The sequence below is a fragment of the Lissotriton vulgaris genome, chromosome 8 (assembly GCF_964263255.1).
Source record: "Lissotriton vulgaris chromosome 8, aLisVul1.2, whole genome shotgun sequence".
NCBI lineage: Eukaryota > Metazoa > Chordata > Amphibia > Caudata > Salamandridae > Lissotriton > Lissotriton vulgaris.
The window spans coordinates 428,267,077-428,279,766 of NC_141696.1; the positions used below are offsets into that span (position 1 = coordinate 428,267,077).

Sequence of the window (12,690 nt, forward strand, 5' to 3'; positions counted from 1 at the left end):
TGTGAGATATCCCGGCCGGGTATCCACAAGGTGAAAGCCAGGCATCCCGCCGCGAGGGGCCGTAGTGGAGATTAAGCAAGCTATTGCCCAGAGTCGCAGAGTGTGACCCCGTGAGTCGAGTAGGCACCGGAGCGAGAATTGTCGACTCCGTGGAATTTTTGAGCCCGAGACCCGCCGAGGCGGGGAATCGAACCCTGGTCCACAGCCGATCTCAGCTTCCGGGTCTGCCGCCTCTAACCACTGAGCCACGCTTCTCCACGTATACATAAGGCTTGCGTTTATTTTGCGCATGAGTGGGTGAATTCAGTTGCCGTCTTCAGATGCAGTTTGCAATACAGTGGGTAGAAACCTTCGAATAATGAATGACCTCCTAACAACTGGATATGTCTTCCACTCTGGCCTGGCATATGTGCTGGTGGCACCTGGTACTACAATCTTTTTGGCACCCCCCATGGCCTCCTCGGATTCCCTCACTGCCACCCGGCAAAAGTGCTCCTCATGTTTTAAAGTGCTGGTAAACGCTGGCTGTACTAATCCACTCAGCTGTCCACATAAAATACAGATCTGTTCTTTGCATCAAGCATATTAACCCTCTGCGCTACTTTATGGCGAGTCAAAACTACCCTTCGACAAAACTCCCATCTCTCTCCAGCAGGAACATTACTCATAAGAGTTATCAAGACGTATTTACAGCTTCCTGAAAGCTGGAGCTCAAGGAATTCTGCAGCAGTTGCTTTTAAATCATCAGTTATTGCTAAAGACAGCCCCAGCCCTGCCAAGTACCAAGCATCTGGACTATGGCAATGTCCTATATCTGGGGGCCCCAGTCTCGGCAGTCCACAGACTCCAATGTGCACAAAATGCTGCGGCCAGAATACTTACTGGAACCGCTGCAAGGAATTCCGCTAAGCCACCTCTCAAAAGTCTGCACTGGCTACCAGTCAAGGAAAGGGTCGACTTCAAGACCCTGTGCATTACCCATCGAATACTGCACAATGAAGGCCCTCCCATACTTAGGCCACTGATGTCCCTCCAAACATCTAGCAGACATCTCAGATCTAACTCCCTCTCCCTGGCAAAAATCCCCAGAATTTCGAAGGCCAGAACAGGTGGTCGCCAGTTCTCGTACAATGCCCCCAGGCTATGGAACGCCCTCCCACTCTCCCTTAGGCAGGAACATAACCATCTCAGATTTAGGAAAAGACTGAAGACCCTACTTTTCCCTTGAGCGCTCCCCCACTTCACTTCCCACCTTCCAGGATGTGTTCACCAGCGCCGGGATGCCTAAGGGTAGCTGAGCGCTCTACAAAACCCAAAATCAATCAATCAATCTGGCGTTAGACGAGCCCATTTCTGTGTGGTAGTCTGCCTCACCGCACCGAAATAACGAAGTCATGCCTAATAGCACCAAGTAATCATGCACCTGACCAATACTGCCTGCTGATTGAAACGAAAGTTAGCTGGTGTGGTCAGTGGCAGTGTGCCGTGCGTGCGTCTTCTGGCAGGCTTGGGGACTAGTCTGAAGCTATAAGCTGCTACAATGTAATAGACTCACCCGACACGCGATGCAGCATCATTAATGGCTATGGGTTCAGGACCAAAGCTGCGGCTCAAGTGGTGAGCGGTGTCTGTAGTTTGACTAAACTCATGGCTACAGGGAGTGGCAGTGTGGTGCTGCTCACATCATGACAGAGTTATCTCAGTCAAACACCCGAGAGTTCCGCACAGCTCATGGCAGCCTCTGGAGTTGTTCCCCAGCAGCACAACAGCCCAATCGTTCATGCCCAGGCCGGTGCTTCCTGCGGTGGGAGTCGTTGCAGCGAGGTGCGGCCTGTAGTATTGCCGTTCCTCGAGTCGACTCACAAAGTAAGTTGTGCCTCAGCGAAATATCTCTTTCCTTCAAACTGTACTTTCAATTTTATTAATAGCGCTAGGGTGTCGCCAGTGCTGCCTTTCCTATTACTTTCAGTGCCAGCGAACTTAAATCAGACCACATCTCACGTGGTCCGTACCTGCTACTGTCAGTGTAGTAGCTCAGTGACAGCCCATAACTGAAAACAAATGTATGCAGGAGCCCCTCTGTTCATCCTGGCAGTGTGCGGTCTATGCATTCTCATTACATTACGTTCTGCAAGTTAGACGTGTTGCAGAGGCCTGCTTTGGAATTGTGCAATAGTGACACTAGTATATTTAAATCTGATCCCCTCTCGTTATGCACATGCTCTGGCTGCTTCTGGTCTTCACGACTGCGTTTTTGTCTAAACAATTACATTTTATTTTCAAGGGGCTGTTTCTTTAGTGCATTATGGCGTCTTGAGGTCACCTAAAAGCACTGTGAGTTCTGGAGTCTGTTTTCATGTTACAGAGTGCTGCCCTCCGCACGTGGTGTCCTGCTCTCCACATGTGGCCTAAGACACATGAATGCTTCTGTTTTTGTAAATGCCAAAAACTTTATGGGTGAAAAGCAGTATTAAAACGGAAGAGGGAGAAATGGTACCACTTTTTGCAACTCACTCTCCCTTTATTTTGTCCTCTCAAGTTGCTTATTGCACGTCTCCCTGTAATGCTTTTCCTCGGGATGCCTGCTCGCAACCCATTTAAAAATACTGAACTGCATTCTGCTCAGGCAGTACTGATAGAACCCGGTCAGAAATGCGAAAAAAATACATTCTGCTGGGAGATCTTTTTGTATTACAGGCGTTTTATCCTCAATAGTGGCTTTCTACTTTTACTAACTTTTGAAATTATTTCTTTCCAGCACTGTTGTGTAGTTCCTACAAATACTTAAGATCTGCCCGTTTAGACAACATAAACAAAGGGATTGGTGTCCAGACTGATTCCAGACACCCCCAAAGGATAAGTCAGCCTTTAGACCAGCGCTAGCTCACAGTGCCACCAAAAGCTACCTAGCCTTACCAAGGAACAAAATTGTTTCTGGCAACTATCAAACATTACAACACTTGATCCTTTAGGGATCGTGAAAACAGTGCAGTACCTTTCGCTCAGTAAATCTGTTTATCTGGGAGAGACACAGATTAAACAATGGGGATATTTTCAAGAAGCATTTATTGAACCACCGTCATTCTAGTATAAAACATGTTTGCTACGACAACCATTAGACAGAAACAGATGTATAAGCTTACAAGCACCAACAGAGTAAATAAAAGATAGAATTCCACCATGGTGCTAAAACAGTGAATATATACAGGCATATAGACACATGAAAGTAATCAAGCGTACTCCTATGAGGCAAACCCTATCTAAGTGTACCTAGCATGTATGTGGATGTAGAGCCAAGAATCGCCTAGGAAAGAGTCCACCCCATTAGCTGATAGGAGAGAACGAAGGACCCCGTTTTGGTCTTGAGTTGGACACCCTGCAAGGGATGTCAGACCACTGCGTGTTGTAGCTTTCTGCAGGCTGTAATCTCAGCGTCTGGTGCCAGCGTGAAAGCTTCTCATCTGCTTATTTAGGGTTAGTATGGGTCTTTTATACCATAAAGATAGCCTCTGGGTTCCTTACACAGTAGATATGTTGGGAGTACGATTATGCAAATGAGCCTAGAACAATTCATGTGATTATGCAAAGCAGTTCTTTCACCCTACAATGAAGATGACCATGACTTTTACACAGAATATGTTCATGCTTTTATGTAAGTCATATGCAGGGACTTATCTAAGAATCTTCATGCATAATAAATGAAGCTAGTTTCCAGGAAACTGATCGACATTTATTCAGCACATAACTGGATAAAAGGTCCGTGCTAGAACCTTTCTGCAGAGCAAGGTAGACCAAATGTAGGTAAAAGGTCGTGTAGCTAACTTGGCCCAGAAAGGGGTACATAACAGTACCAACTGTTTGGTTGTATGCCTTTAGCAAGTCTATGCAGTTTTCAAAACCACGTTCTTTAAACTGAGTGAAAAATGAAATATTTTCTGTACAAAGATTAGTGTCACTGATGATGTGCTTCTTGGTAGGTCATCTGTCATTTTGTTTGTGCGGGTGGTTATTTTGTTTCCAAAAGTTTGTTGCTAAGGTTATTTCTTAGAAAGACAGCTCCGATTTGAATCCTATTTCGGTTGCTTCAGCTTTTTCTAAAATGAGAATATATTCTTTAAATGGTTAGTTTCAGATTTTTTTTCCAGTATCTCTATTAGCGCAGATATGTTTAGGGTAGGTATGTTGGGTAAGACTGGAGCACAGCAGGCATGCTTTTTGAGACTTATTTGAGTTTCATGTATTAACGCCACAGAAAGCTAAACTTTCTGGGGCAAAGTAAGAATTTGTGGGGCATTGCTAATACAGGCAGCACCTGCTAAATCTCCTCCAGTAAAGTTCCAAGGATACGTTGGTTAGTGTGGACGAAAGAGCGGGAGAAACCAGTGGACAGTGCCTTGGAAAGCCATAGCACTCTCGCCCTGAGAGACTGTATTGTGTATTATTTTGTGCGCCTTAGTACACTTTGCATGTGTCATAAACACTTGTTTTCTTACCAAAAAGTAAGTATTCAACTAACCAGTCAGATTGTGGTCACTGTTTGTTTTTCAATTCTTGTACGTTTGCTTACCTTACATTTACCTCCCCTCGAAGAGTCTTGGACTGCTCGAACCGTGCCACCACTGAGAGTCAAGTGCTGAAGTGAATAGTCCATGTACCAGTTGCTCATGACTCATAGTAGGTCGTGCCACTGGACATCAGAACTAAAATGTCACAGCTCTCATGGTTGGGCCCAGTAACCCATGCTTGCCCTGTTGCCCTCTGAAATGGATTGTGATAGGCTGTGACTGTCTTTTTCCCAGAATTTCTGATATTCAGGTTAGATCAGTTTTGGGGTGGTAGTGTTTCACGTTTGCTGTGCCAATGATAACTTTTTTGGAAGCAAGGTATTACCAAAGTGTGTTTGAGAGCCATTGAAGCACCAGTCGCTATGAAGGGGCTATTAAAGAAGGCAGGCATGTAGTTGGTAATTATTTCTGCATGTTCTTTTGCAGGACATGAGTCTTTATTTTATCAGCAGATGGCTTTCTGTAGGGTTGGTTGCCGTGAAGAATTTGTTGAAGGTTTCTGAAAATAAGTGGCTAGTTAACTATTATGGGGATTGTTCGCTAAGTAGTAGTTATGGTAGATTTTTTGAGTTTGCGAAAATGGCTAAAAGTGTTGCAGAGTACTTAAGGTTTGGACATTAAAGCTGCTCTAAAGGGGAATGCACAAAATATGGAACTTCGTTGAAGAGTTTGTGGGGGCTCTCAATGGTTTCATTGAGTCTCAGATAAGCTTAAAAAAATAGTTTGCCATTATTCATAATATTTGAACAGAAAATGTGTCCCACTGCATGTGAATGCTCTACGTCTTGCTCAATCAAACATTGCACTATGTTGCATTAGGACAAGGCAACTCTTGTTTTGGTTCCTAGGTTAGACAAAACTGAGATTTAATGTTCATCCTGAAGGTGAAGAGGGTACGAATGGATCTGACATAAAGGGGCAGGCTGTATCCACAATCTGGCCCCTTCCATGGTGGAACCCACCTTTCCTGCAAGACTGTTAGATGTGCTGTACACGTACTTTGGACGCAAACTTTATAACTAATTCAACACATTTTTTGTCAGGTGCAAGGAACTGGCATGTGTCTTGTATTGTTGAGAGTTAAAAACTGAAAATGATTTCTTTGATTTTGAAGTGTCACTTCTGCAACCCCGGTTTGATATACTTTTTACCTGTGTTTGTGTATTTTTAAACTAATGGATTATTTTCTTCCCCATTCAGGGTCCTTGCAGAGAAGGAGAAACAAATTTTGTTCTCTCGACCCAGAAAGTACATCCACTGCTCCACTCAAGAGCCGGTCGAACCAGGATATATCAACATTCTGGAGCTGGCAGAGAGGATGTGCCGGTATGACCTGGATGAGGTGGATATCTTCTGGCTCCAAGAACTCAACCTAGAACTTTTGGAAATGGGTAAATGGTCTGCTTGCATTTATTGCCAAGGACAAGTCCTAGTGATCAGTGCCCAGATTTAAATATCATAGCATGGAAATGTATCCACTTTTTTGGCCTGATAACGAACGATCTTGTGGAAAAACGTAGAAATCTATTATGGTAGGTTTTCCCTGTAATCTGATTTCCAGTAGTTTTACTTCATAAATTGTACAACTTCCCCTGTGGTGAAGGGATATGTGGGTTTTTCCCCCTCTACAAGGAAAATGGCAATTTTGGAGGTTCATGCACAACTAAAGGGAAAAACAATGGAGTATTCTCCTCCATGATGGCTGTCCCTTATTAGAAATGCAATTTACAATCCTAACATTCCACAAACCCGGATTCTAGGAATGCAGTTTACTATTGCAAATCATTTTTTGCTCATCTAAGTAACACCTATGTACACACAATTGTTTGTGAATCTAGTCTTTCTCTTTTACTACGTCTAACTTCTTTTTTTAACTCTTCAGTCAATCATTTTCAGCTTTTGGCCTGTCCGTCCATGCGGAAGGGCTACACCCGAACCCTTTTCCTCAACAAAGAGTGTCTGCCAAGCTTAACAAAAGTCAACCTGACACACTCTTCTTGTTCAGGTTAGGCAGCCAGGAGCTAGACGTGTGATAAATGCGCAGGTCCCTGGTTTTCTAAGCTGAACTTTGCCAGGCTTAGGAGGTGCATTATGAAAGGGTGTGTATGCACATGTGCGTTTGTGCACATGTGTGTGTGTGTGTGTGTGTGTGTGTGTGTGTGGGTGTGTGTGTGTGTGAGTGAGAGTGAATACGTGGAATGTGTGTGTGTGTGTGTGTGTGTAGGTGGCCTGTCCTCCCTGCTAAAATTACCATCAGCCACTGATTATTTTTCGGGGATGCAAAGTTATGTTCTGTTAATATCCATTGCTTTAAGCGTATGCTGAAAACCTGGCTTTTTGCCCAACCGCGCTAGACGCCAGCACTCCTATCCTCATGGTCAAAAATATCTTGTTCTTGTAGCGCCGGGACACCTCCTCGCGAGGTAGCTGTTCGCGCTTTATAAAATTCCGTATTATTATTAGTATTATTATTATTATTGGTATGAATTTTTTTTACCATATTTCATCTGAATCTTTTCTAACGCTGCTAAATCAGCAATTCAAGCCAACCAGTGTTCCAGTTTTGGAGACTTTTTACTTGAATACTTTTTTGCAATTATAAGACATCTTAGAAGAGGTTTGTGCTAATGACTGAACACTACAATACATGCCCCCAGTTTACAAAATCAGATTGAGAGAACTCTAAATTTCAGTTTCTAGAGTAACATTTATTCTATCGAAGGCATCTGACCAAAATGCTTTTTACTCACAATTAGCACATGAGATGTGTTACTGGTAGTATGCAATTATAATCCAGTGCAAAACCAAGCCTGTGCATCTAAGGCGGGCACCAGTAACCCCACAAAATAAATCATTGCGGAGTATACATCAACTGAGTTCAATATATTGCAAAATTATTTCTTAACATTTCTTTCCCTAATAATAATCAATCTCGTACATTAATTCTGTTGATCACACCGTACTTAAGACATTATCATTTGGAGAACTAGCCGCTTTCAAAGGTAAATTATATATTTGAGGTGGATTTCTTATAATCTCTTGCCAATTCAAAAGAGGAAGGCTCTCTAGTTGGGCAGATTTTAGCCCTTCAGTTATCTGTTTTAAAGTACCATACATACATGTTTTTCTCTGATTTCACCATCTTCTACTTAAATATTATAACATTTATGTTTTCATTTACCTTTTTTCCTAAACTTGAAAAACTCACAAGGCCAAGCTTAATCCCTAACTTCCCATTTAGAGATTTGTTACTTTTTGTTATGAAAAAAACTATTCCACAAAGTAGCACCTGTATGAACAGCAGATAAATTTTGAAGCAAATTTAACAATATCTTTTTTATAACCGATAATATACTTTTTAATTTTATGCTTTCCTTTCTATTTCATATCTGCGTATAAGAGTACATTCATTAATTTTAGATAGATTAATTTAGTGTTCTTCCAAGGCATACCGTAATTATCACTCTTAAACCAGTTCAACAGTTACCATATCGTTTGTGCTTTCTGGTATAGTATAAAATCAGGAAAACTAAACTTGCTTTTTGTCTTTTTACAAGAAAATGTACCTCTTACGTTGCCCTCTTTCTGTCTTTCTTCATATTTTGTTTATTGAAAACTGATAAATTTTGCATCATTGACCCAACTGATTGCACACAAGCGTTTCCGTAGTTGGAAGAGCAGTGCCTTAAAATATCACATCCAAGACTAAAGCCATTGGGTATCCTCAGGACCTCCAATGTGGGCTTCCTGGTTGGTAGTAGGAACGGGGCTGAACAGAGAGATGGAAAAGAACACATAAACACAAATTATACTAACACGCTTATAAGGTAACAACGAAAATCTGAAAAAATCCAATAGTAGAACACCAATCACTCTTGCGACTTGTACCTCCCCTTTAAAATCCCCCTCAACCTTTCTGGAGAACAGTTCTATACTTAACCATGTATTGATTTTACTTTGCTTGGTCACGGATCGGATTTCTTAAGGTAGTGATGTTTGATCATCAGCTCCAGACATCCTACCTTTCTGGTGTTGCAAAAAGTCCTGAGTAGCATTTGTTTGGGACAACACGTGTAACGTCCCCACTTTTGCCTCTCCACTTAGCTGGCTTCCATAGAGAAGGTTTAAGTTCATGCAACAGCAGTTACGTTTTTACTTTTTCAACCAGGTTTTTTTTTGTTTTCTTAAAGCAGGTGCAAGTTGTGGCTATGATGTGGATAGACATGAATCTTGTTTCCATGCAGGACCTGGTTCTTTTTCTTCAGCATTACTGATCTGATTGGATGATTTATTTGCTAATTATGTTCCAGTTTGACCAGAAGTTTTATCCTCACTCATATTGCTCCTGGTGGGCAGTGGTGTTGCCTGGATCTTATAGATGTCTGCGGGATTGTCTCACACAAGGCCTTTTGCATTCCAAAAGTTTTGTATTTCCCGTCAGAATCCCCTTCATCTGAAATAAGAGGTCCCCAGGTTCCTGACCCTGAAGCCCATACTGTATTATCCAGTGTTTCCACCTTTGAATTGAAAATGGTCAGTGAGGTCACTACCCATTCATCAAACTGCTTGCACACCTAGAATTCAGTCTCACCTTTTTTGCATCACTTATTCAACCTGTATTAACCTCTGATCCAGAAAACCCACTTAAGGTTCAGATTTTGTCACCTGACCCTTTACCCTACCTCTTCCAACACACTTTCCATAGGGGATAATTTGTCATCAGTACTCTTTCTTGGTTTTTGGAGGGCAGCCTAAAGGCCTGTCATTCAGAATGGAGACCCATCATTAGTAACTCACCCAGTGTCGAGTTGGGGTTCTTGCAATCAGCAGATGCCCACTCCCCTATTCCACGCTTCCTATAATGTGAAGGACTCAAATGGGAAAAACATCCACTTCTCTCCCTAGTACGTGTCTGTCTGATCTCCTTCAGGGGCTTTATGGCATATTTGAGTCCACCACCACATATCTGGAAGGACACGACTCCGCATCTTGCAGGCTGATCTGTGCTTGCCCACGGGTATCGCTCTTTAGGCATCCGGTTAGCTTTCATTCCGCGAGGAGCTAAATTAATGGTCTCCAGCTGCCACTGCAACCACAGTATTTCCCAAGAAGTCCTCTCTTCCCTGTTTCTCTGTGCAACAACAGAGCGGTACAGTGAAATAGATCCCTCTAGTGCTAAATCCACTTAGGCGTGCTCTAGGAATAAGAGAGACATAAACATCAATATGCAAGCAAGGCATTCAGATCTTTAGAGAACCAATAAGTGAAAACACTTTCATAAGAACTATTAAAAATATACAGGTAAACCTAACTAAATTGTCCTGAACTGAAACAGATTGTTTTATGCACCTGCTATCATTGTGTAATGCCTTCCATGATCGCACAGTGATTGGGTAGTTTCTCCGAAGTCTTCTTGGAACCAGATATATAGTTCTGGCACATTGTAGGCACATTTTCCACTTATACAAAATTGTTTACCACCATGTCCCTGTGTTCTGTTAGAATGGCATTTATTGAATGTGTATTCAGTGAAGCATAATGCAATAAAGATTGTTCACTTTTACTGATATTATTAAAACACAAATTTTGTCCGAGCCACCAAAGGGCTAGAGAAAATCTAGATAATTAGCAAAACACCAAAAAATTCAAACAAATTTAAGATAATTAAAAAAACAATAGAAAATTTGCCAAACTCTCATGTGTGCACAAATACACCTAAAATTAAATATTGAAATGGGGGCTTTCTGTTTAAAAGAAAAAAAAATAAGATGGTATTGGGAGGTAGGGACTGTGTGAGTTTGAGGCCATTAGTACCTTCTTAAAAAGGACTGACTCCTAGTTTGTTTTGTAACCTTGTGGTCTATAGAATCAATTATTCTTTGCTTAGGGAGCATTCAGAGAACTTTTCCTTTCCCGCTAAATAATCGGATCTTTTGAGTACATTGCATTATGAGGTGCCAGAGACTCAAGTTTGAACAGCAGCCATGCCAGGGTAATTCTGTAGAGCCATTTTACAAATGTTATAATTGGCCTTCATAGTTCTATAAATAAGTGCTGCAGTGTGCAATAGGACCTTTGAGAAATGCAGGAAGCTGCAACCCAACTGCAGCTTCCATCTAAATACTAAGTACTTCTGCCTTCCTGTATTTGTTTAAACTCCATGTATGCAACTTCACTTCATAAGGTTTTAAGTTTTCATTTCTTTGCAACTGACCGTTTGCCTAACTCCATTTGAGGACTTTCGTTTTCCATTGTGGTTTTGTTTCATAGCTTTCTTTTTTTTTCTGTTTCGATTTGCAAGTACTTTAGAACAGTGCATTATGTAATCGCTGTTGCCCTACATTTTCTTAGCTTTCTATCCAACAACTGTGTTGCCTTTTTCTGTGGGATCACATAAAATAACACCAAATCTATTTTCAGATGATTTAGCTACTGCACCACATTTCCTACAGACGACTCCAACTTGCCTAGAGGGCTCAAACAAGTGTGGCACTTCTCTGCGAAGTTCTTATGGCTTCCTAAGGAGCAATTAGCTGCTGCACCAGAAGCCGTATGAAGACGTTCATGCAGGTTGGGAAGGATGTGAAGATTCCAACACATAGCAGCATATTTGGAGAGAATACATTGATGTGATTCATGCTGACAGTGGATTGCTATTTTACTCTTGTGTGCAATGTAACAGTGGACCATATCAGAAAGCACACAGTGAATATGCATGTGCGATCCCAAAACCATTTGAAGCGCTGCACAGATGCTTCAGACCCTCACTCTTCACCGAAATGTACCCGTTGGATGACTGGTAACTCGCTTTTCACAAAGTGTACAGCTGCGAAGTGCCTCAAACCAGGAAATAATACGCGAGTGGATCAACATCTGCACAGCACTGAACATTCCACTAAGCAAAACAGACCACCCTCTGTTGCACAACTGTCTCCATGTACAAGAACAGAATGGTGCAGCAATAGCTGGACGTCATCCGCATCAAGAACGTTCTCTTCCAGAGAGAGATGTAGGAACTAAGGATGATCTAACAAAACAATTGCAAGATCGGAAGGACAGTGTTCTATTTGATGAAACACCTAATATTGAAGGTTGATTTGTGTTGAAAGTTTTATTTGCAGTGGTCTCCTCACAAGGTGTTCATAAAATCCACACATACCTAGCACACAAGTCAAGTCAAGTCAAGTCAAAACATTTATATAGCGCACTACATACCCATAGGGTTTCAAGGCGCTTAGGGAGGGGAGGTGGATTATTTGTCAAATATCCACGTTTTAAGCTGCTTTCTGAACGCTAGGTGATTCTGGGTGAGGCGAAGGTAAGCGGGGAGTGAGTTCCATGTTTTGGCAGCTAGGTATGAGAAGGATCTGCCTCCCATGGTGGTCTTGTTGATGCGAGGTACATTGGCGAGGGCTTGGCTGGAAGAGCGGAGTTGGCGGGAGGGGGTGTAGAAGGACAGTCGAGAGTTGAGGCAATCTGGTCCGATGTCGTAGAGTGATTTGTGTGCGTGGGTAAGCAGTCGGAAAGTGATCCTCTTATTGACGGGTAGCCAGTGGAGGTCTTTAAGGTGACCAGAGATGTGTTCGTTGCGTGGGATGTCTAATATGAGCCTGGCTGAGGCGTTTTGGATTCGTTGTAGTTTCTTCTGGAGTTTAGCGGTGGTACCTGCGTAGAGGGTGTTTCCGTAGTCCAGTCGGCTCGTGACTAGAGCGTGGGTGACTGTTTTCCTTGTTTCGGAGGGGATCCAGCGAAATGTTTTTCTGAGCATGCGAAGAATGTTAAAGCAGGAAGAGGATACGGCGCTGACTTGTCTGTTCATTGAGAGTGAGGAGTCCAGGATGACGCCAAGGTTCCGTGCGTGGTCTGTCGGGATGGGTGCATTTCCGAGGGCTTCCGGCCACCAGGAGTCGTCCCATGCAGAGGGGGATTTACCTAAGATGAGGACTTCTGTTTTGTCTGAGTTCAGTTTCAGACGGCTTTGTTTCATCCATTCGGCGACTTCTTTCATTCCTTCGTGTAGGTTAGTTTTAGCGGTGCTGGGGTCCTTGGAGAGAGATAGGATCAGTTGAGTGTCATCCGCGTAAGAGATGATGTTGAGGTTGTGTTGGCGGGCGATGGCCGCGAG

The 12,690-nt window shown here is 42.7% G+C and overlaps 1 protein-coding gene across 1 annotated transcript in view; it reads left to right on the forward strand.

Moving 5' to 3' along the window:
* The window catches only part of JADE3 (jade family PHD finger 3), a 225,772-nt gene that overhangs the window by 170,368 nt on the left and 42,714 nt on the right, over positions 1 to 12,690 (forward strand). Inside the window, exon 5 of the mRNA XM_086934199.1 lies at positions 5,766 to 5,956. Within this exon, the coding sequence (XP_086790325.1) occupies positions 5,766 to 5,956 (191 nt within the window). The remainder of the gene's footprint in view (positions 1 to 5,765; positions 5,957 to 12,690) is intronic.